General features: G+C 38.3%; 1 protein-coding gene across 9 annotated transcripts in view; it reads right to left on the minus strand.

Moving 5' to 3' along the window:
* Positions 1 to 3,402: 3,402 nt before the first annotated feature.
* kcnh6b (potassium voltage-gated channel, subfamily H (eag-related), member 6b) overlaps positions 3,403 to 22,987 on the minus strand; it is a 34,660-nt gene continuing 15,075 nt past the window's right edge. For 2 of the 9 annotated variants that reach the window (XM_079801291.1, XM_079801294.1), the window contains exons 5-12: positions 15,624 to 15,823; positions 15,267 to 15,519; positions 14,984 to 15,177; positions 13,221 to 13,317; positions 12,685 to 12,942; positions 10,618 to 10,708; positions 8,751 to 8,895; positions 4,183 to 6,309 (exon numbers count right to left, since the gene is read on the minus strand). In XM_079801291.1, the coding sequence (XP_079657417.1) occupies positions 6,040 to 6,309; positions 8,751 to 8,895; positions 10,618 to 10,708; positions 12,685 to 12,942; positions 13,221 to 13,317; positions 14,984 to 15,177; positions 15,267 to 15,519; positions 15,624 to 15,823 (1,508 nt within the window). In that variant the 3' untranslated portion in view covers positions 4,183 to 6,039. Of the gene's footprint in view, positions 6,310 to 8,687; positions 8,896 to 10,617; positions 10,757 to 12,684; positions 12,943 to 13,220; positions 13,318 to 14,983; positions 15,178 to 15,266; positions 15,520 to 15,623; positions 15,824 to 22,987 lie in introns of all 9 variants that reach the window. The other 7 variants (XM_079801288.1, XM_079801292.1, XM_079801287.1 and 4 more) reach the window with 6 other exon arrangements.

A 22,987-nucleotide genomic window follows, 5' to 3' on the forward strand; every position in this document is an offset into this window, starting at 1 on the left:
AATTCCATGGTGGAAACAAGCTTCCATAGGAAATGGAATGTATTATTTTAGCAATTTTGTTTGACGCCACTTCTGATACAGAAATAAGACACTTCCCCTTTGACCAGTCCAATCTTTCTTTCTTTGGATGCGATTCTATACTTGCTTGTTTACTTTATTACTCCTCAAGATGCGTAATGATGTAAAGATGTATATTCCAGCATTGACAGTTAAGGCTGGACCACGCTACACAACTTTTAAAACACACACTAGGCATCACACACTTGTTGACTTTGTAAATGGTTACAGAGGAAAACTCGGCATCATACACTAAACGCCTGAGGATCATACACCACCGGACTCTATTCCGAACACAACTAACACATGCAGAAACATGGGCATCGTAGGAAACACATGACAAACTAAACGTGTTCTAAAATCAGCTCAAAATATCAAATGTTTGATATCCTCCGACTGCATGGAATCAAAGTCTGAAGCTAAAAAACAGTGTCTTCATACACCATTGTACACACGTTTTTCTGTCTGCCTAAAATCTAAATTTGTTCAGACTGCAAATAATTCAGAAAGTCAGACAATGGATTTAGGCACCAAGCATTTGAGTTTTAGTTTGTAGTTGATGCCAACCGAAATTATTTCAGGATCCAATGGTATATAAAGTCTATGCAAGCACACTGAAGGAATTGTAAAATCTGTTATTGCCTTGATTTGAACTAAAATATACATTCTGAATGTTTAATATTGAATGTTGAATACTTTTTATATGCGTATTGTCCGGATCTCAGTGGTTGAATGGTAATTGTTGACTTGAGTTTGATGTAATATTGCTTTTCTTCTTGTGAGCCAGCAAATTTGATTGTAAATACACTGTATAATAATCGACTGGATGCACTGTGATCTGTACACTCAACTTTTAGAACTCTAATGGTACTAGTGCGCACAAATCATCTGAGAGATATTTTAAACCGTGCTTCTGGGTAACCAGACTAGTGCCAAGTGGCTTATTTTAACTCAGTGACTGGTAAAGAGGTATTTGCCTAAAATTAGGGTGAACAATCGTCTGCTCTTTCTGTTATTCTACAAAACAAAAGTCTGTTGTGAGAAAATAAAACGATATTAAATAAGAGAAAACTCCCATTCATGTGATTTCATGGGATCTAAAGCACCAATCCATCTTTGTTTATGTAAATTTGACATTTGGCTGCGGAATATTATGAAATATGATAAATATACAGAAAATTGATATTCAAAACATAGTCTTAAAGGGTACTTCAGCTATTTAGAATTAAGCTTTGTATCAGTAGAAACCCCGTAGTATATTCAAATGATCATACTGTCCTCCTGAGACCAGAGAATTATGCATTTTATTTCTGGAAAAAATCCTCAGATGACGCAAATATCATCATTTTGCGTCTTCTGAGGATTTTTTTGGCCAGAGGCTAGAGACTACAGCCAGTAGTAGGAGCTAGTTCCGCATGTTATCAACCTGCCCATAGGGGGTGGGATCTCACTTACAGAATGTAAATGCACACGGCCGCTCGGATCGGGGCATTAATAACGGAGCGGTGCAGAGCAAAGTGAGTGTTTCAACTTTTCAATAAATTCCTATGAAAGTTAAGCTTCCATAGGCATGAACTGAAAACGTGCCATGCGTCGTGAATGACTGCCGCGCTGGTGATAACCAGTAGCCGTGGCTTTGGGAGTGGCCTCGTTGGGCAGGTGCAACTGGGAGTTGTTGTCTTTCATCCACATGAGACAAAATACATTTTCTGTCTTTTCTCTGTCTAGAAGGCACCAAATTCAAAAATATTTTCTCATTTCTGCTACATAAATGACCCAGTTTAAATCCACATTCATCTTCCCAGCGCTGAAGTAGCCCTTTAAGCTCTAAACAGAGCATTTATTGGCATCTCGATCTGAAATCTATGGAAGCTTGTTTCCGCCACAGAATAAAAAAACATTCTCTCACAATTCTGACCTTTTCATGCAATTACGAGTTTATATCTCGCAATTCTGACTTCATCTTTATTGCGATACATTAAATCGCAATTCTGACTTCATCTTTATTGCAATATATTAAATTGCAATTCTGACTTCTTTTCTCTGTATTGTGAGATATAAACTAGCAATTGTGAATTATTATGGAAGTTTTTTTTTACGCCACAGAAAAAATTTTTGGGAAAAATTATTGCGACATTTTTATCTCACAATTCTGACCTTTTCATGCAATTACGAGTTTATATCTCGCAATTCTGACTTCATCTTTATTGCGATATATTAACTTGCAATTCTGACTTCATCTTTATTGCGATATATTAAACTGAAATTCTGACTTTTTTTCTCTGTATTGTGAGATATAAACTAGCAATTGCGAATTATCATGGAAGTTTTTTTACGCCACAGAAAAAATAAATGTGAAAAATTATTGCGACATTTTTATCTCACAATTCTGACCGTTTCATGCAATTACGAGTTTATATCTCGCAATTCTGACTTCATCTTTATTGCGATATATTAACTTGCAATTCTGACTTCATCTTTATTGCGATATATTAAATTGCAATTCTGACTTCTTTTCTCTGTATTGTGAGATATAAACTAGCAATTGCGAATTATTATGGAAGTTTTTTTTTACGTCAGAATAAAAAAATGTGAAAGATAATTGCGACTTTTTCACTCTTGCTTTTTCACTTTTCACTCGCAATTTTCTTGACTTTTTTTCTTGCAATTGAAGTTATATCTCGCAATTCAGATTTTTTTTCTCACAATTGCAAGTTATAAAGTCAGAATTGCGAGATATAAGCTCGCAATTGCAAATTATAAAGTCAGTAAATTTATAATTATTTTAGAATTTTTTCTCAGAATTGTGATATAAACTCAACTGCAAGTTTACATTTCACAATTCTGAATGTTTCTCAGAATTGCGAGATATAAATTTGCAATTGCAAGTTATAAAGTCCAATTCTACAGAAAAAAAAAAATTTTTTGCTTAGTATTCTGAGTTTTTATCTCATAATTCTGACTTTATAACTCGCAGTTGCGTGTTATGTCAGAATTTATATGAACTCGCAAACTGCGAGGAAAAAAAGGCAGAATTTTGAGATAAAAAGTCGCAATTACCTTTGTTCTTTTTTTTTTACGTGGCAGAAACAAGCTTCCATAGAAATCTGTGGCCTTGTGATGTTAAAAGGAAGAATTCATGAACACATCGTGAAGGCTATCTGGTCACAGTGAACTAATGAGGAAGTAGAGACTGTTATTCCTAGACACCAGAAGAAGACAGATAACATTCGTACTAATGATAAGAGTAAGTTGGGGGATGTTGGGGAAATGTTCAGGAAATGTTGTGATCTTATGGAGACAGTGCCACACAGAGGTCAGTAAAGATCCAACAGACACACTTTACTGAAATTAGTTTTTAATATACAAGCGTAAGCTTAAATTTAAATTGTGCATGTACATGACTTTCTTTACAAAAATAGCATTTGTATTTAAAATGGAAGAGTTGGACTGGATAGTGATAAATATGCAATGCAATATAAATTATATAAACATTCCTCCCTAAGTATTGTTTAAAAGAATCCCAGGCTGCACGGAATGAAATTGGCTCAGAGAATGTTAGCAGAGAAGACAGACAAAACTTAAGCTTAAATATACAGTATTTTTGGTCACTACATAATTCTCATACTTCCATTTATGTTGTTTCCTAGCTGAACTAGAGCTGAACGCTGCTCAGGTTACTGTGGGTGGAATAACTGTAATACAATACGCTGTTTTAATTTAATGTTGCTAGTTTTATTGTTGCTGCATGTTTATTATGATTAGTCTCCAAATGGTGTGGTCAGGTCAAGTAGATCATAAACTGTTTTCCATTTTCAACAGGTTCTTTTTCGGTACTAAAAAAAAATGTTTTGGATTTAGAAAGAGTTTGGAAAATTAAAAAGAGCAGCTATACATACACTAGCCACTGCCAGACTGAACTTGCCATTATATGGAATATGATGATTTTATTTTTATATGCCTATATGTAAAAATAGGGTCTCAGATGTCAAGATGTTTGATTTTTCCAAATAAGGCGAATTTAGGACAGAGATAGACTGATTTACCCAGATGTTTGATGGATAGTTACACTTAGCAATAACAATAAATAAGCACTTAGCTTTTCTTTTTTTCTTTTTTATATCTGAACAGCCAATACGCTATATTGTCAAAAGTTTTGGGACGCCTGCTTTTACATGCACTTGAACTTTAATGGCATCCCATTCTTAATCCGTATGGTTTAATATGGAGTTGGCCCACCCTTTGCAGCTATAACAGCTTCAACTCTTTTGGGAAGGCTTTCCACAAGGTTTAGGAGTGTGTTTATGGGAATTTTTGACCATTCTCCTAAAAGCGCATTCGTGAGGTCAGGCACTGATGTTGGACAATAAGGCCTGGCTCCGCTCTGAAAGTATCCACTCTAATTCATCCCAAAGGTGTTCTATCAGGTTGAGTTCAGGACTCTGTGCAGGACAGTCAAGTTCCTCCACACCAAACTCACTCATCCATGTCTTTATGGACTTTGCTTTGTGCACTGGTGTGCAGTCATGTTGGAACAGGAAGGGTCCATCCCCAAATTGTTCCCACAAAGTTGGGCGCATGAAATTGTCCAAAATGTCTCGGTATGCTGAAGCATTAAGAGTTCCTTTCACTTGAACTAAGGGGCAAAGCCCAAACCCTGAAAAACAACCCCACACCATAATCCCCCATCCACCAAACTTTACACTTGGCACAATGCAGTCAGGCAAGTACCGTTCTCTTGGCAACCGCCAAACTCAGACTCGTCCATCGGATTGCCAAACAGAGAAGCGTGATTCATCACTCCAGAGAACACGTCTCCACTGCTCTAGAGTCCAGTGGTGGCGTGCTTCGTTGGGAGTTTGGAGGTCTGTAGCTATTGACTGTAGCTGTCTGTAGGCGAATTCTGCGCACCTCAGCATGCGCTGACCCCGCTCTGGGATTTTACGTGGCCTACCACTTCGTGGCTGAGTTGCTGTTGTTCCCAATTGCTTTCACTTTGTCATAATACTAACAGTTGACCATGGAATATTTAGTAATAAAGAAATTTCAGAAATGGATTTTATTGCACAGGTGGAAACCTATCATGGTACCACGCTTGAATTCACTGAGCTCCTGAGAGCGACCCATTCTTTCACAAATGTTTGTAGAAGCGTCTGCATGCCTAGGTGCTTGATTTTATACACCTGTGGCCATGGAAGTGATTGGAACACCTGAATTCAATGATTTGGAGGAGTGTCCCAATACTTTTGGGTTTTGGCAATATAGTGTATCTGGTGGGTCTCCAAAGAACAGCCAAATTATCATATTTTTATTGAACATTGTTTTAATTACATAAAGTAAATCCACAGAATATACAGAGTTCAATTCCAGACATACAGAGACATTCTTTGGTTAGGTTTATCATTCCAAAGGTTTGTCAACAGGTGTGATTGTTTCCTGAGTCACACTGTCTGAAGAACATTTCACTGATGTCTAAAGTGAAAGAGACATGTGAAGGCCAGGTATGGTAACCCATACTTGGAATTTCTCCTCTGCATTTAACCCATCCAAATTAGTGCACACACATTAGGAGTAGTGAGTAGTGAACACACACACACACACCTGGAGCTGTGGGCACTGTGCAGCCATTTTGCTGTGGTGCCCAGGGAGCGTTTGGGGGTTAGATGCCTCGCTCAAGGGCACCTCAGTCATTTCCTGCCAGAACTGAGAATCAAAACTGCCACCTTTGGGTTACCAGTCTGTCTCTCTAACCATTAGGCCATTAGACTGTCCATTAGTGTTTGTTGTGTGCCTTTGTACTCTACTGAAAATACCAGTTTGAGTTTTCATGCTATTTACTAGTGCTAGTTTGGGGCTGTCCTAACTGGTGGGCAGCAATACTTGGTTAACCAAGATGATGGAACTACATCGTCTTCTAGCATCCACAACACAACATAGCTCATTGTTCTGTTATGATAAGCCAGTTGATGGTGTTTTGTGATTTTAGCTGACTGGCAAGGAAGGATCAGACATGTGTTTTTGAATGTCTTCTGGGTGTGATAAAGCGTCCAGGTTACCAGGCAATGAGGGAAAGCGGAGAGACGCACAGAGCCGCGGTGCATCTATGAAAATGGTCTTCAGCGCTGGAGTTGAAATTGCATTTGTTTCCAGTTTATCAGGTTCACAGTCATCTGACGCAGCTCCCATGTGAACACCACTGGACAGAGAACCCTGGGAATTTGACTTGAACATGGATTCTGGCTGGGTTGAACTCTGGAAAAGATAGTTAATTTGGTTTATTGTTCATTCTAGTAAAAAAAGCTCCACAGAGATGATGTTTACTTCTGCTTGTCAGAAGTTCACTGTGGATATGGCTTAGCTAAAGGTTATCATTTAGGATCAGGATGATTTTGGAGTGAGGGAAGGAGAATTTTCAGATGTGAGACCGATCCTTTACACCTACCTCAACATTCAGATCACGGAAAATAAAAAGTTCTGTAAGTAACTAACCCTTGTGAATGATTCAAACAGAGTTTAATTTAGCTGTACAGCAGCTCTAAAAATTGAACTCATTTAATAATTGATGGTATTTAAAATGGAACTGAATCAACACTGAACTGACTTCAGCTGAACAATGTTACTCTGCTTTACAGCCAAATTGAACTCTGTTTGCATCATTGAATCATTATTTTTCTGTTGATCATTGTAAAGCTGCTTTGAAACAATCTGTATTGTATAAAGCGCTATAAAAATAAAGGTGACTTGACTTGTGAAAAAGAAGTGCACTTGAACATACTTTTAAAAATGTATAATAATATAATTAAAAATATATACTTCAGTGCAAATTCCGGACACTTAATTGCATATTATTTACGATTACATTAAAATGCATTATAGTTTACATTTATATTACATGTGTATATCTTTAATGTAATTTCATAATTAGTTATATTGTCTTTAAAATATGGTTAACCCTCTGGGGTTCTTCATTTATGGGTCACACTCAGGGCCTTTGGGTCAAAAATGACCCGGAGGGCGGGATTAAGATAAAAAAAGATTTGAGTAAAATCAATGAAATATATTTTTGTTCAATAATATTTTTTCTTTTCTTTTTTGGTGTTTTGAGAATTTAATGATTAATAATTAATATTTATGCAATAATTATGACCCATTTTTTCCCATTGAATATAATAAAAAATGTATATATATATATATATATATATATATATATATATATATATATATATATATATATATATATATATATATATATATATATATATATATATATATATATATATATATATATATATATATATATATATATATATATATATATATATATAATTTTTATTTTATTTTTGAAGCCTAGGCCTCATAAAAGCAATTTTTTAAATGAGATCGGTGCCATCCGGTGGACACATTGAGCATTTTTATCACACAATAGCACATTTTTACAACTATAGTGCATCTTGCGTTTTATAAAAATTTTTACAAAATCGTAGCTTCATCGGAATGGTCCGAAACTTGATGACTTTATTGGTGCTTGGTATATGAACACCCCAAAAAATTGGGGACAGGATTTGAAAAGTCTAAGTGGTCGTAAAAAAAAATAGTCACACTCAGGACCTTCGGGTCAAAAATGACCCCCATAGGAAATTATTTTTTTCTGCATACAATCTACAAATCAGCCAGGATGCAGAAAAAAAGGACTCAACAGTGAAGGGGTGAATCTCTAAAACATCAAGAGTGCAAAACAGACAAAAAAACTTATAAACTCACACACACTTATACACACAAAAACACACTCACACACAAATTAACGCGTGCCATTCCAAAAGCTAATTGTGTTTTTGTGTGTGTGTGTGAGTTTTTTTGTCTGTTTTGCACTCTTGATATTTTTGCCAATTTCCCATTCATTTCCTATGGGGGTCATTTTTGACCCGAAGACCCTGAGTGTGACTATTTTTTACGACCACTTAGACTTTTCAAATCCTGTCCCCAATTTTTTTGGGTGTTCATATACCAAGTACCAATAAAGTTTCGGACCATTCCGATGAAGCTACGATTTAAAAAAAAAAAAAAAAAAAAAAAAAAAATCGTGTCAGAAATGACCGAAGACCCCCAGAGGGTTAAAAGTGTAATGCCAAATATACAACAAGCATTTATGGAAAATCTAAAATATACTTATTTTTTCTCCTTTGCAATTTTATTTATTTATTTTTTCTTATACAAGAATGAGCCAACAGCTCTTATATGTTTTGTGGGCAAGTGTTCTACTGTTTTATAATGGCAGTGAATAGAGGATTAGATTTTGTAGCCCAAAAAAAGTGCGTGCATCCATCATGAAAGATATCCACACGGCTGCGGGGGGTTAATAATGGCGAAGCGATGCATTTGTGTACGAAAAAATATCCATATTTAAAACTTTTAAAAACTAAAATAGTAAGTGTACTCTCTTTAAGAACAAGTGGCTTTATAATTTACTTAAGTGGCCAGTAATATTATATCATCTGCAAGTACTTTACTACTTTACTTTTTTAAGGTATGAAGTAAACAACAAGTGCACATTCAATACAATTAAGCAAACTTCGTTTTCACAAGGGAAGCATTGCAAAAAAAAAAAAAACCTTATTGGACTGCACTTTTACCTGAATGGTAGTGCTTCTACTGTCCAGTTGAATATTTGGAATGGGGAACATGCTGTGAAGTACCGGAGTGCTGCTTCCATACAGTGTAGCGGGGTCAGGAATGTGGTTGTCAGGTAATACAGTGCTATATGCTGGAGGCACGGGGGCAATCTGTCGCTGGAGAAGCTGAAGAATCACATTGATGTCTGCTGTCATTCTTGTCTCTAGCCTGGGAGAAAGGGAGCAGAAAACGGCAGTATTATTTGCTGGACATCTTGCCTTTAACCATTCAAATATCAAGTTAGTGATGCGCGAGAACCAAGAGCTTGACAGCCCCTGGTCACTGTATGCGTCGATGTAGCAAAGAGCGCGGTTCGGGGCTTGGCTACTGTAGCAGGCTGAGCCAGAGGGTGTTTAGCCGCTGTGGGACCATGCCTGACGCATGGGAAAATGTGATACGATGTGCGTATAAATTGAGCATTTTTTTAAAGCGAAATAGACGTGCGTTCAAGGAGCTCCAGGAGAAATATGTCATAAAACACCACTCTGCCTCTTTTCATTTTCATTAAAAATATATATTAAGCATTAATAGCCACACAAATGTGGTCCAGGCAACTCCTACATTATCTTCAATGCATGTATATTTAAATATCCTTAAAAAAATAAAGTTATGAAACTTCTCATAGCCCTCAACCACTACAGGACATCAGAGCCAGCGGCAAACGTCAGAAGGACTAGTCGAGGAAAGGTTGCTCTCGCCGGGGGTTAATGAGCGCTGAGTGCACACAACTCCAAAAACTCAAGACTATTTCTCTTTATAAATAAACCACTGATTTGAGCTTTAAACAACTACATTCTCACCTGAAAAAGTCTTAAAACCTCATTTTGTGACACAATAGTAGTATCTTTAAATTATGCAGGGTTTCTCATCACGTCACTTTACCATGTGACCGTAGCGAGCAGGCTCCTGATTGGTTAAAGCAGGTTCGAATTGACGCCAAAGTAAAAAAAATTCAATTCAGGCGTCAGACGCAAATTCGCTTCAAACGCGTGAATGCACAAAAGCACCACTCGCGCATATCGCGCAAGACGCTCAATTCGCATCCAAATAGCAGCATTCGCGCGAACTGGACACGCAAATGAGGCGGAATCGATCGCGCCGCAGGACCTCCAGACGAGCATCAACGCGCCTTTCCATTGACTTAACATTGAAATCACTCGCTCCTGATGCTCTATTCGCGTTTGGTGTGAACGCAGCATTACTAGCTAGTCTCCGTAACACTCACCCCCCAAACCTCACTTCCATATGGGTCACGGCACCAATATAACCCCTCTGGTTGTACTCGCACTGCTCAGAGCGGTATTCGAACTGGAATGGGAGGCAGGCACGCTAACAAAGACGCTAAACTGCAGCCTCTAGCGTCCATCGCTAGTGCCCCTCTTGAAGCCAGGAGAGTGAGGTTTACTTGCACTGCTCTTAATAGCTGGTCTCTGTTACATTCACCCTGCTAAACCTCACTCATATCCGGGTCACGGCACCAATGTAACCTCTCCTGTTTTGTGACGGGATGTGTGTCCAGTGTAGACAGCCTCAAAAAAGTTTTGGTGTGTCATATAAAAAGAAATTCGCCCGGTGCAGATACATTGGTTGAGTTTTTTAAAAGCGAGATGCTCACGTTTGCTGTACAGAGTGTTAAGCCTACTCAATGGCTTACTCATGACACATAGAAACAAAGCTATATTTTGGAGCTTTTATTGAAAGTAGCCTACTTTTACCGGTTGAGAGACAAGCCTTCAGAAGCACCGTTAGAGCTTTGTTTGACTTGGGGGAGGTGCCACATGCAAAGGTTGTTTGAAAATATGCTTTATTTTTGTAACTGCTAAGCACTACTAGTGTTGCAGAAACGACATAACTTCAGCCTTAACTGTTCCTTTAAGATGCATCACCTACCTCATAAGCTGGCTCTGTAGGAGCTCCAGGCTGGAGTCGAGTTCACTGGGATGATGATCTGCAAAGAGCGGTGGAGGACATGAGGTCCGGACTGCCTGGTGGTCAGTCCAGTAATGGTACAATCCAGATGGAGGAGGAGCTTGTGTTAGGAGGAGATATTGAATAATAGCAATCCAACAATTCAAGAAAAACATTCAAGTTTGGGAGATTTTAACCCTCTGGTGCTCTTCGGCCATTTCTGTTTAAAAATCACAGCTTCATCGGAATTATATGAAACTTGGTGACTTTTCTGGCATTAGGTATGTAAACACACACAAAAATGGGGGTCATGATTTGAGCATGCTAATTGGTCGTTTAAAAAAAAGTAGCGTTTATTGTCTTCGGTCATAAATGACCGACCATAGGAAATGAATGGGAAATTCTGAAATTCTCAGAATATTGGTGTGTACAATCTACAAATCGGCCACGATGCTGAACAAAAGTACACAGCAGTAAAGGGGTGACACTCTAAAACCTCAAGAGTGTGATATTGACACATCCACTCACACACACATGCACACTTATACACACACACACACACACACACACGAAAAACTGAACCTATCAACCACATTTTGAATTTTTTAAAATCACAGCTTCATCAGAATGATATGAAACTTTTCTATTTCTATTAGGTATGTGAACACACACAAAAATCGGGGGCATGATTCGAGCATGCTAAGTGGTCTTAAAAAAATACTCCCACTTGTGCTCTTCGGTCAAAAATGACCACCATAGGAAATGAATGGGAAATCTGCAAAAACACATTATTCACAGAAAAAAATCTATATTTCTAACAAACAAAAAAATATCTAAAACTTTATAATAAATAGTCTTTGAGATTTTTTAAATATATATTCAAATCCAATTAAATGTGTTCAAAAGGGAACTAGGGAATTCTCAAGCCTCTCCATAGAGACCTCTAGTGATTACACCCATGGTTGCATGATTCCTTAAATAATTCTAAAAGAGGGCGCTAATCTTTTTTGAAGGCCTAGTCTCTATTTTAACCTGAAATACTGCATTAATAAAAAAAATATTTTCTTTCTTTTTTTTTTGTATAATTTTCAATGGCAAAAATAGACCATATTTATTTTATAAATATAAAAAAATAACATCAAATCATCTCAAAATACAAAATTAAAAAGACAAAATATTATTGAAGAAAATTGCATTGGTTTTATTGGGGTGGAGGAAGTTTAATGTTTAGGTGTCCGGTCTCTTATGACCGGGAAGACAACCAATGCAACCCCAAAACGAAGAGCACCAGAGGGTTAAAGATGCACCAAGTCATTTTTCAACTGTGAAAATGTTTAGCACTAAAATAGGGGTTGCAATGACCTTAAAGGACCCCAAATTCTGCTATAAAGTGCTGCAGAGATTAAGTATTCTTGTAGGCCAACCCGGAAGTTAGCATTGCCCTCGTTCCCTTGGTAAAGGGAACTAGGATTTTTCCATTGGCTTTTAGATTATTGCAGACAATAGGCTCTGTGATAACCAAAGTTTATGATACTTGCATTATATTTTACTCATTATGATATTCTTCACAATTGTATGAATTCTGAAGCCTAAATAGAATGTCCAGAAGCAAAAAACTAAACATAGGACAACCGTAAGACAAACTACACTACGGTCGCATGACTTCAACTTGTGAGTAGATGAGTTTTCCTGTTTGCTGTGATGATGTTTAATGTCCCAGACAACCTCTGCAGTCCTATTTATTCACTTGTTAGCAACTACTTTTTTCAAGACAAGTAAAAGCTTTAAAATGTTAACAGAGCTTCTGTTAACCACAGTACTTATTTTCAGGCATTTAATCAAAAACTAATTCCAAAAATCCCCCTGACTTCAAGAAAATGGAACTGGACGTGCTAAAATGCTAACCCGTTTCTGGGTTTTGGCCTATAAAGAGATGTATTCCCTACAGCATTCAATGGTTTGGCTTCAGGATTTTACATTTTTGTAATGCTGCATCCACACCAATAATATCAATCTCAATATAAAGTCCAATAAATATTGTATACCCACCCAATTGCCCCATCTCCATACCAGGCTCTCTGCTGATCCCAAAGGCACCACTCGGTGGTATTAGTGTCACAACAGGAGAGGGGTAGTCCAGATGGTCTGCCTCAGAAGTATACAGCTCACAGTGGCTGATGGGAGACTTGCTGAGGTTTTCGCTGGACTGCAATGTGGAGCTTCCACAGCTGCACAGCTCCTCCCAGTGCATGTGAGCGGTTAGAGAACACGTCTGAGATGGGTATGAGTCATTCTGGTCCATTCCATCTTGAATAGCACGACAAGAAATCAACAAAAAATCTAATTTTGCAGAATAATTTTGTGCTCTCACAATATGCACTGTCTTCTGATTTCGATAGTCAAATGTCTGGCTCTAAAACGAGGGCAGATGTGAATTAAATTATTCTGAAATATGTCAAGTTTTAGCTTGTTTGCTGCAGTTAAAATCTTTTTACTTTGTAAATTTATACAGTTTGCAAAATGTGGACTCCTGGACACAAGTCTCAATGGGTATTTTTGTGTTTGTTTGTGAGCGTTCTACTCACCTGGCCTGTTGCGCCTGTCTAGTGAGTTTCGTCTGTGTCGTATGCGGCTAGCATGGTAACCGCAGTCCACATCTTCACTTTCCATCAACTGTTCAGCCTGATTACATACCAATTAAAACAATGATTACTGTACAGTCAGTTTTAGATTCATTTATATTATATTAATGATCTGTTATCCCTTGTGGAAAAAGAAGTACACTTTAGAAAAAGAAGCAAACTTTTTAAAAGTGTACTTATTACGGAAATAATATACTTTAAAAGAATAGTGTGAAATGAATGTAAAGTTTTCAGACAGTTACCGTAATTGCAAGTTAATTGATTAAATTAAAATGCATTATAGTTTAAAGTTCAGCTAATTGCATTTAATATACATTTATAGTGCTTTTTCACCCACTTAAGTAGGACTAAAGTACATCTTTATGCCCTGGTTTCACAGACAGGTCTTAGATTAAACCAGGATTAGGCCTTAGTTAAATTAGGACAATTAAGTTAAATTTATAAACGTGCCTTAGAAACGAACATTACTGGCGTGCATCCACAGACAAAACACTGACTGACATATTTTAAGATCTGTCAGTGAAAGTTGCTTTCAGTTAAAACAGCTCAAACATGCATTTTAGTCCAGGACTAGGCCTAAGTCTGTGCAACCAAGTATACACCGATAAGGTATAACATTACATCCAAATATTGTGTTGGTCTCCCATTTACATCTACAAGCAACATCTACATGGATGGCAGGACCCAAGATTTCCCAGCAGAACATTGCCCAAAGCATCACACTGCCTCCGCCGGCTTGCGATCTTCCCATTGTGCATCCTGGTGCCATTTGTGCCATCCACGTGATGTAAAAGAAAGAGTGATTCTTCAGACTAGGCCACCTTCTTCCATTGCTCCGTGGTCCAGTTCTGATGCTCACGTGCCCACTGTTGGTGCTTTTGGTGGTGGACAGTGGTCAGCATGGGCACCCTGACTGATCTGCGGCTATGCAGCCCCATACGCAACAGTGATGCACTGTGTATTCTGACACCTGTCTATCAGAACCAGCATTAACTTCTTGAGCAATTTGAGCCACAGTAGCTCGTCTGTTTGATCGGACCACACCAGCCTTCGCTCCCCACGTGCATCAATGAACCTTGACCCTGTCGCCAGTCCACCACTGTTCCTTCCTTGGACCACTTTTGATAGATACTGACCACTGCAGACCTGGAACACCCCACAAGAGCTGCAGTTTTGGAGATGCTCTGACCCAGTCATCTAGCCATCACAATTTGGCCCTTGTCAGACTAGCGCAAATCCTTACGGTTGCCCATTTTTCCTGCTTCTAACACATCAGCTTTGAGGACAAAACGTTCACTTGCTGCCTAAGATATCCCACCCACTAACAGGTGCCGTGATGAAGAGATAATCAGTGTTATTCACTTCACCTGTCAGTGGTTATAATTTTACGCCTGATCGGTGTATATGTCTGCTCTATATATTTCTGCTCTATTTAAATTATGGAAATGTAATCTCTATTGAAACTTTGTATTGTATGTCATGTGCTCAAATATATTTGTAATTACACATTTGTAATGAATTAGTTTACACTTTATTTTAAGGTGTCAGTAATTATATATTTAAGTACTACATGTACTACTTCTTACTATAGGGTTAGGGTAGGATTTGGGTTTGGTTGTGGGTCAGTTGCATTTTTTTTTTATCTTTGTACTCAATAGCCAATGTGCAGCATGTATAAGTGTGTTTGGGACGTTGGGTTTACACACGTCTCGTAGGTTAAAGGTGATTTCTAGTTTCCTCCAAAAGCTCCTTCCAAATGCAGGGTACATGTCCAGCACCTCTAGAAGGTCGTCTCTTTGGATACGGTGAAGGTCACAGTAGGTAAGTGCAGTAACATCAGCATTACAGCGACCAGAATCTGCATACAGATTCATGGGCTCGCCAAAGACGTCGTTCTTTCCTGTACACGAAACAGGAAGTAGTTTTTATTATGTCTCAAACCTCCAATTGATCAGAAAGCTGTTTGCTCAGGGTTAATATTAATCTCACCCAGTATGGCCAGCACAGTGTTATGTTGCGACACTTGAATGGAACCCCGGGAGATGAAGTGGAGGGCTCTGAGCAGGTCGCCGTGGTGATAGAGGGCGTCTCCGGGTGGGGAGTGGGTGGTTTTGAAACGCACAGCGAGAGCTCTCAGACACGCTTTATTCGCCCCATGGAACACTTTACAGTTCTGCAGGAGACTACGATTCAGATGCAGGCAAATGTCAGCTTGCAAGCACTCTGGAAAACCTTTCAGGACCTATAATTAGAAAATAAGATTCGGTTTTTATTGTACAGATTAACCTGTACAGGAGTAGACAACAATGATATTTGGGTTATTGATTCTAGCTCAGTATAACCTACTGCATTCATATTAATGCCATTGGTGTAGGACCAGGCATGTTGGAAATATTCCTCCAGTTTCTGCCTCAGACCTCCAGGTATCTGATGGAAGCGGATGAACTCTTTAACCCGCAGCAGCTGAGTGTGATAGCGTGTTGTCCCCGAATAAAGCCTCTGAATTATTGCTGAGACGTTCCCAAATATGCTGGCATACATCAGAGCTAAGACAAAAAGTAAAGAGGAGAATATTTAGTTAACAGTGGCAATTTGTTTTACATTGAGCAAAGGTAAGGTATAAGGGATATTTCTGAGAAATGCTGTTGAAAACTGAAATCAACACCCAAACAAACTATATTGTGAATATTTGCTAGATGTGTGTTCTGTATGTGTTCTGAAAAAATAGTGTTTGTAAGTAGTCTTGTTTAAATAGGAGGAAAAAAGGTTGATCGGACTGATCCAGCTAGCATCACTCTTGTAGCCAATAATACTCATGATGGGGGAGAAGAGAGCAAGCGGGACATTTGTACTAGGGCTGTGTTTAAGTCCAATTTTTTCATGCCCTTCCCTCCCTAACTTCCCTCCGTCTCGTTCACTTGAATGTACATCATTGCAAGGGTTCCGCCAGTAGTGGGCACTCGTAGACTGGGTAAACCCAGCCCGATCTGCCAGCGATTTGATTTCGCCCTGCAGCTCGGGCTGGAAACCTGTACATTTTTCTATCCTGCTTCTGTTACAAGTCTGCGGGGACCAATCACAAACTGGCTTATCCACCTGGCAGGGTTTAACAAGATGACAATAGAGAAGCGGCGGATCGTTGGTCTGATTGGTTGGCCTGATCGATTGCTCCTGTCTGCCTGCTGTGTCTGTTGCTCTGTAGCTCAAGTCTGTAGCTCTGTAGAGCCTTGCTTACGTTTGAATCTTTATTTTGATATTTCCTCTTTCTTCTACTGCTAAATATAACTTACTCATCACCATACATTGTTTAAAAATTGCCTATCACGTTAAATTTGACATCGCTAGCTTTTAATCTAAATCACCATCACACGTTAGCATTTTGCTAGCCTGTTAGCTTGTTATCTCTGCACCCGGGTCTCCCTTTTTCTGAGTTCATAACTTGGATTAGTAAATTGTGTCCAGCAAACGATTGTGGTAAGTGGTAAATTGGATTAATCAACAAACACGGTAAGTCATGTCTTCTCCTGTCATTATCACCTGCACTGCATGTTGCATGTTTAGTGTTGGCTTCTCCGCTGGCGAACAGGGCTTCACATGTGATAAATGTAAGGAGATAGTTAGGCTGACGGAGAAGATTTCAGAATTAGAAACACGCATCCATACTTTATCTGAGAGTAGTGAGGATGTAACAGCTTTAGACACTGATTTGGATGCGAATAGCTTAGTGAACTCTGTACATTCTTCGGTTCCGGCTGCAGGGCCCTCGCAGCAGGGAAACTTGGTAACAGTGAGGCAGCATAGTCGCAGACCAAAGAACCGCTTTTCCGTTCCGGTTAGAACATCAAACAGGTTCTCCCCTCTCAGTGAAGCATCCACTGAGTATCCTGTTGAAAGTGCCCTAGTCATTGGCGATTCTATTACACGGAACGTGAAGATAGAGACACCAGCCACCATAGTCACTTGTTTACCGGGAGCCAGAGCACCTGACATCAAAGCAAATTTAAAAGTGCTGGCTAAAGCTAATCGTAAATTCTCTAAGATTATTATTCACGTCGGCACTAATGATGTTCGACTTCGCCAGTCGGAGATCACCAAAATTAACATTAAAGAGGTGTGTAAACTCGCTAGTACGATGTCTGAGGCTGTTTTTTGTTCTGGACCGCTCCCGGCAAAAAGGAGTGATGAGATAGTTAGCAGACTATCATCACTCAATGGCTGGTTGTCTAAGTGGTGTCTGCAAAATAACATAGGGTTCATAGACAATTGGAAAAGTTTTTGGGGCAGACCTGACCTGTTGAAGAAGGATGGCATCCATCCCTCTTGGGGTGGTGCCGCTCTTCTCTCTAGTAATCTGGCACATAGTCTTAGAGCTAAACCTTGACTCACTAGGGCCCAGGTCAGGAAGCAGACAAACTGGCTAAACCGACCGTCTGCTAGCTGTCTCACGTTACCGGAGTCAGATAAATCCCAGCACATCGAGACTCTTTCACCTAGATATTATCATATAGAGACTGTGTCTGTTCCCCGAATTAGTAAATACAAAAAAACATCAAAACCATTCAACAGTAAAAATTTAATTGACGTCCAACAAATAAACAAAATATATAATACAGATGAACAATTGATAAAGCTTGGGTTGCTGAATATTAGATCCCTTTCCCCAAAAGCGCTTATTGTTAATGATATTATTACAGATAATAATCTAGATGTGCTCTGTTTGACAGAAACCTGGCTAAAACCTGACGACTACATTACCTTAAATGAGTCCACCCCCCAAGATTATTGTTATAAACATGAGCCGCGTCTGAAAGGTAAAGGGGGAGGGGTTGCTGTAATTTATAATAATATCTTCAGTATTACTCAGAAGTCTAGTTTCAAATATAATTCCTTCGAAGTTTTGGTGCTTTATGTAACGCTATGTAGTGTACATGATAAAACCCGTTCAACATTTGTGTTAGCTACTGTATACAGGCCACCTGGGCATAATACAGACTTTATCAAAGAATTTGCTGATTTTCTATCAGAGTTAGTACTGGCCGTAGATAAAGTACTAATTGTTGGTGATTTTAATATCCATGTAGACAACGGAAAAGACGTATTGGGATTAGCATTTAAAGACACACTAAACTCTATTGGAGTTAGGCAACACGTGTCAGGAGCCACTCATCGCCATAATCATACTTTATTGGAATAAATGTTGATACCGTTGAAATTCTGCAGCAGAGCGATGACATCTCAGATCATTACTTAGTATCATGTATACTTAATTTAGCTAAGGTTGCAAAGCCGCCCCCTCGCTTTAAAAATGGCAGGACAATCACTGCCGCTACTAAAGATTGCTTTTTAAATAATCTCCCTCATCAGTATCATCTGCTCAGCATCCCAGATAGTATAGAAGAACTCGATGTTGCAACAGAAACTATTGACTCTCTCTTTTCCAGTACTTTAGACACAGTTGCTCCTCTGCGCTTAAAGAAGATTAAAGAAAATAGTCCAACGCCGTGGTACAACGAGCACACCCGGGCCCTTAAAACAACAGCCAGAAAAATGGAGCGCAGCTGGAAGAAAACAAAATTAGAGGTATTTCGTAATTCGTGGAAAGAGCACATGATCACATACAGAAAGGCTGTAAAAACTGCTAGATCTGCTTATTTCTCAACTCTCTTGGAAGAAAACAAACACAACCCAAGGTATTTATTCGATACAGTGGCTAAATTAACCAAAAATAAAGCTTCAACTTCTGATGATTGTAAACAGCACAGCAGTAATGCCTTTATGAACTTCTTCACATGTAAGATTGATAATATTAGGAAAAATGTTTTAACCATGCAGCCGTCTAATACAGCATCACATCAGACAGAGCATTGTAGTGTCACTGAGGAAAAATTACACTCATTCACTGCTATAGGAGAAGAAGAATTGGCTAAACTCGTTAAATCATCAAAATCAACAACATGTATGCTCGACCCTATACCAACTAGGCTATTAAAAGAGATGCTACCAGAGGTCATAGATCCTCTTCTTAATATCATTAATTCATCTTTGTCATTAGGATATGTACCGAAAACTTTTAAGTTGGCTATTATTAAACCACTTATTAAAAAACCGCAACTTAATCCTACAGATTTAGTCAATTATAGACCAATCTCAAATCTACCCTTTCTGTCAAAAATACTTGAAAAGGCAGTGTCTTCACAATTATGTTCCTTTTTAGAAAGAAATGGTATCTGTGAGGATTTCCAGTCAGGATTTAGACCGTATCATAGCACTGAGACTGCTCTCGTCAGAGTTACAAATGATTTGCTCTTATCATCCGATCGTGGCTGTATCTCTCTATTAGTGTTACTCGATCATAGCGCTGCATTTGATACTATCGACCACAACATTCTTTTGAATAGACTCGAAAATTATGTAGGTATTAGTGGAATTGCATTATCATGGTTTAAATCATACCTATGTGACCGTTATCAGTTTGTAGTAGTAAATGAAGATATGTCACACCGATCGCAAGTTCAGTATGGAGTACCACAAGGCTCAGTGCTAGGACCGCTACTCTTCACCCTGTACATGCTACCACTGGGAGATATCATTAGGAAGCATGGCGTTAGTTTTCATTGTTATGCTGACGATACTCAGCTCTATATTTCTTCACGCCCTGAAGAAACTTACCAATTCACAAGATTAACGGAATGCATAGCTGATATAAAACATTGGATGACTGGTAATTTCCTGCAACTCAATTCAGAAAAAACTGAATTTTTAATTATTGGACAAAAAAGCTCCACAAGTAGTTACCTAGAATACTGTCTAACACTTGATGGCTGTTCTGTCAAGTCCTCGTCGTCAGTGAGGAACCTGGGTGTGCTCTTTGATACCAATCTTTCGTTTGAAAGCCACGTTTCTAGCATCTGTAAAACTGCTTTCTACCATCTTAAAAATATATCTAAATTACGGCACATGCTCTCAATGCAAAATGCTGAACAGTTAGTTCATGCGTTCATGACCTCAAGGTTAGATTATTGTAATGCTCTACTGGGTGGTTGCCCTGCTCGCTTAATAAATAAACTTCAGCTGGTCCAAAACGCAGCAGCTCGAGTTCTTACTAGAACCAGGAAGTATGACCATATTAGCCCAGTTCTGTCAACACTGCACTTGCTGCCTATTAAACATCGCATACATTTTAAAATCTTACTTATTACTTACAAAGCACTAAATGGTTTAGCTCCTCAATACTTGAGCGAGCTCTTAACATATTATACTCCATCACGTCTACTGCGGTCTCAAAATTCTGGCCAGTTGATCATACCGAGAATATCCAAATCAACTGCAGGCGGTCGATCGTTTTCCTATTTAGCACCTAAACTCTGGAACAGTCTTCCTAACATTGTTCGGGAAGCAGACACACTCTGTCAGTTTAAATCTAGACTAAAAACACATCTCTTTACTGTGGCATACACATAAAACACTTTTTCAATGAAATGATTGTTAGGCTGCATTAACTAGGTCAGCCGGAACCGGGAACACTTCCCATAACACCTGATGTACTCGTTACATCATCAGAAGAATGGCATCTACGCTAATGATAGTCTCTCTGTTTTATCCCGAGGTTTACTGCAGTCAGCTGGATCCGGGCCGTATCCAGTTCAGATGGTGGACCTGCGCCCAGAGAAGACCAACACAGGACCCCGAAGTGTCTGGGAGACCGTGATTAGACTCCCCCTGCAACTGCCTCATCGACACGGCATCTCAATAAACCCGTCTCCGGCGTGTTGACTCAGATTGTTCGAATATTACAATTAAATAATACTTAAATCGATATGTCATCCTCAATAAACCCTTCTCCAGCGTGTTGCCTCCGATCGTTCGAATATTGCACTTTAATAATTATTTAATCAACATCATCCTCAATAAACCCGTCTCCAGCATGTTGCCCCCGGTCCCTCGAATATTCTGATCTATTATGACCTCCGAGCTGTAAAACTGCCAGAATAATAATAATAATACGCTGTTTGTTAATTGGCCAGAGGAGAACTGGTACAACGACTGAGCCTGGTTTCTCCCAAGGTTTATTTTTCTCCATTAGGTCACCTAATGGGGTTTTGGTTTCCTTGCAACTGTTGCCTCTGGCTTGGCGTGCTCAGTTGGGGACACTACATTTTTCAACTAAACATCGAAATACATCTAAATAATAAACTAAATTAACCATTTAAACTAAATTACTGATCAAATTATTGATCTAAAGCCCACACTGTCACTGTATGATACTTGAAATTTTTCCAGAATGGCTTTACAGCTGAATAAAATTATGCTGCATTATTTTCCTGTTTAACACTGTAAAGCTGCTTTGAAACAATCTACATTGTTAAAAGCGCTATATAAATAAAGTTGACTTGACTTGACTGGTTGAAGGACTATCCAATTGCGTACAGTCATTTGCCCGTTGATCATGACTCTCAAGCAGTAGAAAATACAGAGCAGACTCTCCAGACTAATGTTCAATCTTTTTCTTTTCAAATCTAAAAGATTGAGCTTGGTCTGGTGATAGCCAGACAAGGGCACTTGTGCAATGTAAGGAATGTAAGGTATTTAAATGGAGCACCCTAAGCCCTTGATCACTTGGAATCCACAATGGAGCTGATTTATTTTTTACAGGGTTTCCCCCCCTTATGAATTTCTTTATACATCATTCTATAAGGCCTGTATGCAGAGCTGGGTAGTAACTGATTGTATTACATAATCAGATTCCAAAAATTAAGTACTTGTAATTAGATTATATTACGTTTTAAAATAGTCGTAATCAGACTACAGTTACTTTTTTATTGATTCCATGTTATTTGCACAATGGCAGTCAAATATTCATAATTCATTGATTCTGCCTACTACTACTTTTAATCTTTTGAATTTTCCTTTCTAAATACGCATACTGATTGTATACATTCAGAAGGTCTTCCAGGTTTGTGGAATTGCACACACAGACCAGCCACTAGTCATGTGACTATTACTGAAAACTGTGACCCACACTCATCAATTGATCACTGGATTTACAGAAATCATTTCACTTTTAACAAGTGTTTTCTCAACATTGCATATTTAATCAACTCCTGACTAACTCATCAATTGTTATTTTTTTTAATTATCACTCCGCTTCAGGGAGTTATTTAACCATGCATTAATGTCTTTGGAAGGCTTTTGACAACTTATTTTGTCACCTGAAATTTCTTTGACCTTACTTGAACCCCCTGAGATTTTAATTTGTAAGTTAGAACATATTTATATAATTTATTTTATTGTAAGTCAAAAATCAAATTAAGTCAATAAAAATAATAAATTATAACATTATGTTCACGGTTCTCTGATGTCGGTTAATGGTCACATGACATGACAAAATATTTTTTAAATCTTTTTTAGTAGTGTTTTATATTTATTGTTTTTAAATAATTTATTTAAAAAAAATTAAATTAAAATTACTTTCAAATTATATCCACGGATTTAATTACTCAATAGTTTTTCATTAAACTCACTAACCTTTGCAGTTCCATCATGAACCCCAGTCTGGGAAACCCTTACGTAATGTAATATTTAATGCACTTCATGTTGTTGATAACAAAAAATGGAATATATATTTTTTTCTTTTAGTACTTTTATATCAATATGGTACAAGATTATTCTACTCAAATCAATGTGATAAACAAGTTAAGTCAAAAGTTTTC

Source organism: Gobio gobio, assembly GCF_949357685.1.
Source record: "Gobio gobio genome assembly, chromosome: 20".
NCBI lineage: Eukaryota > Metazoa > Chordata > Actinopteri > Cypriniformes > Gobionidae > Gobio > Gobio gobio.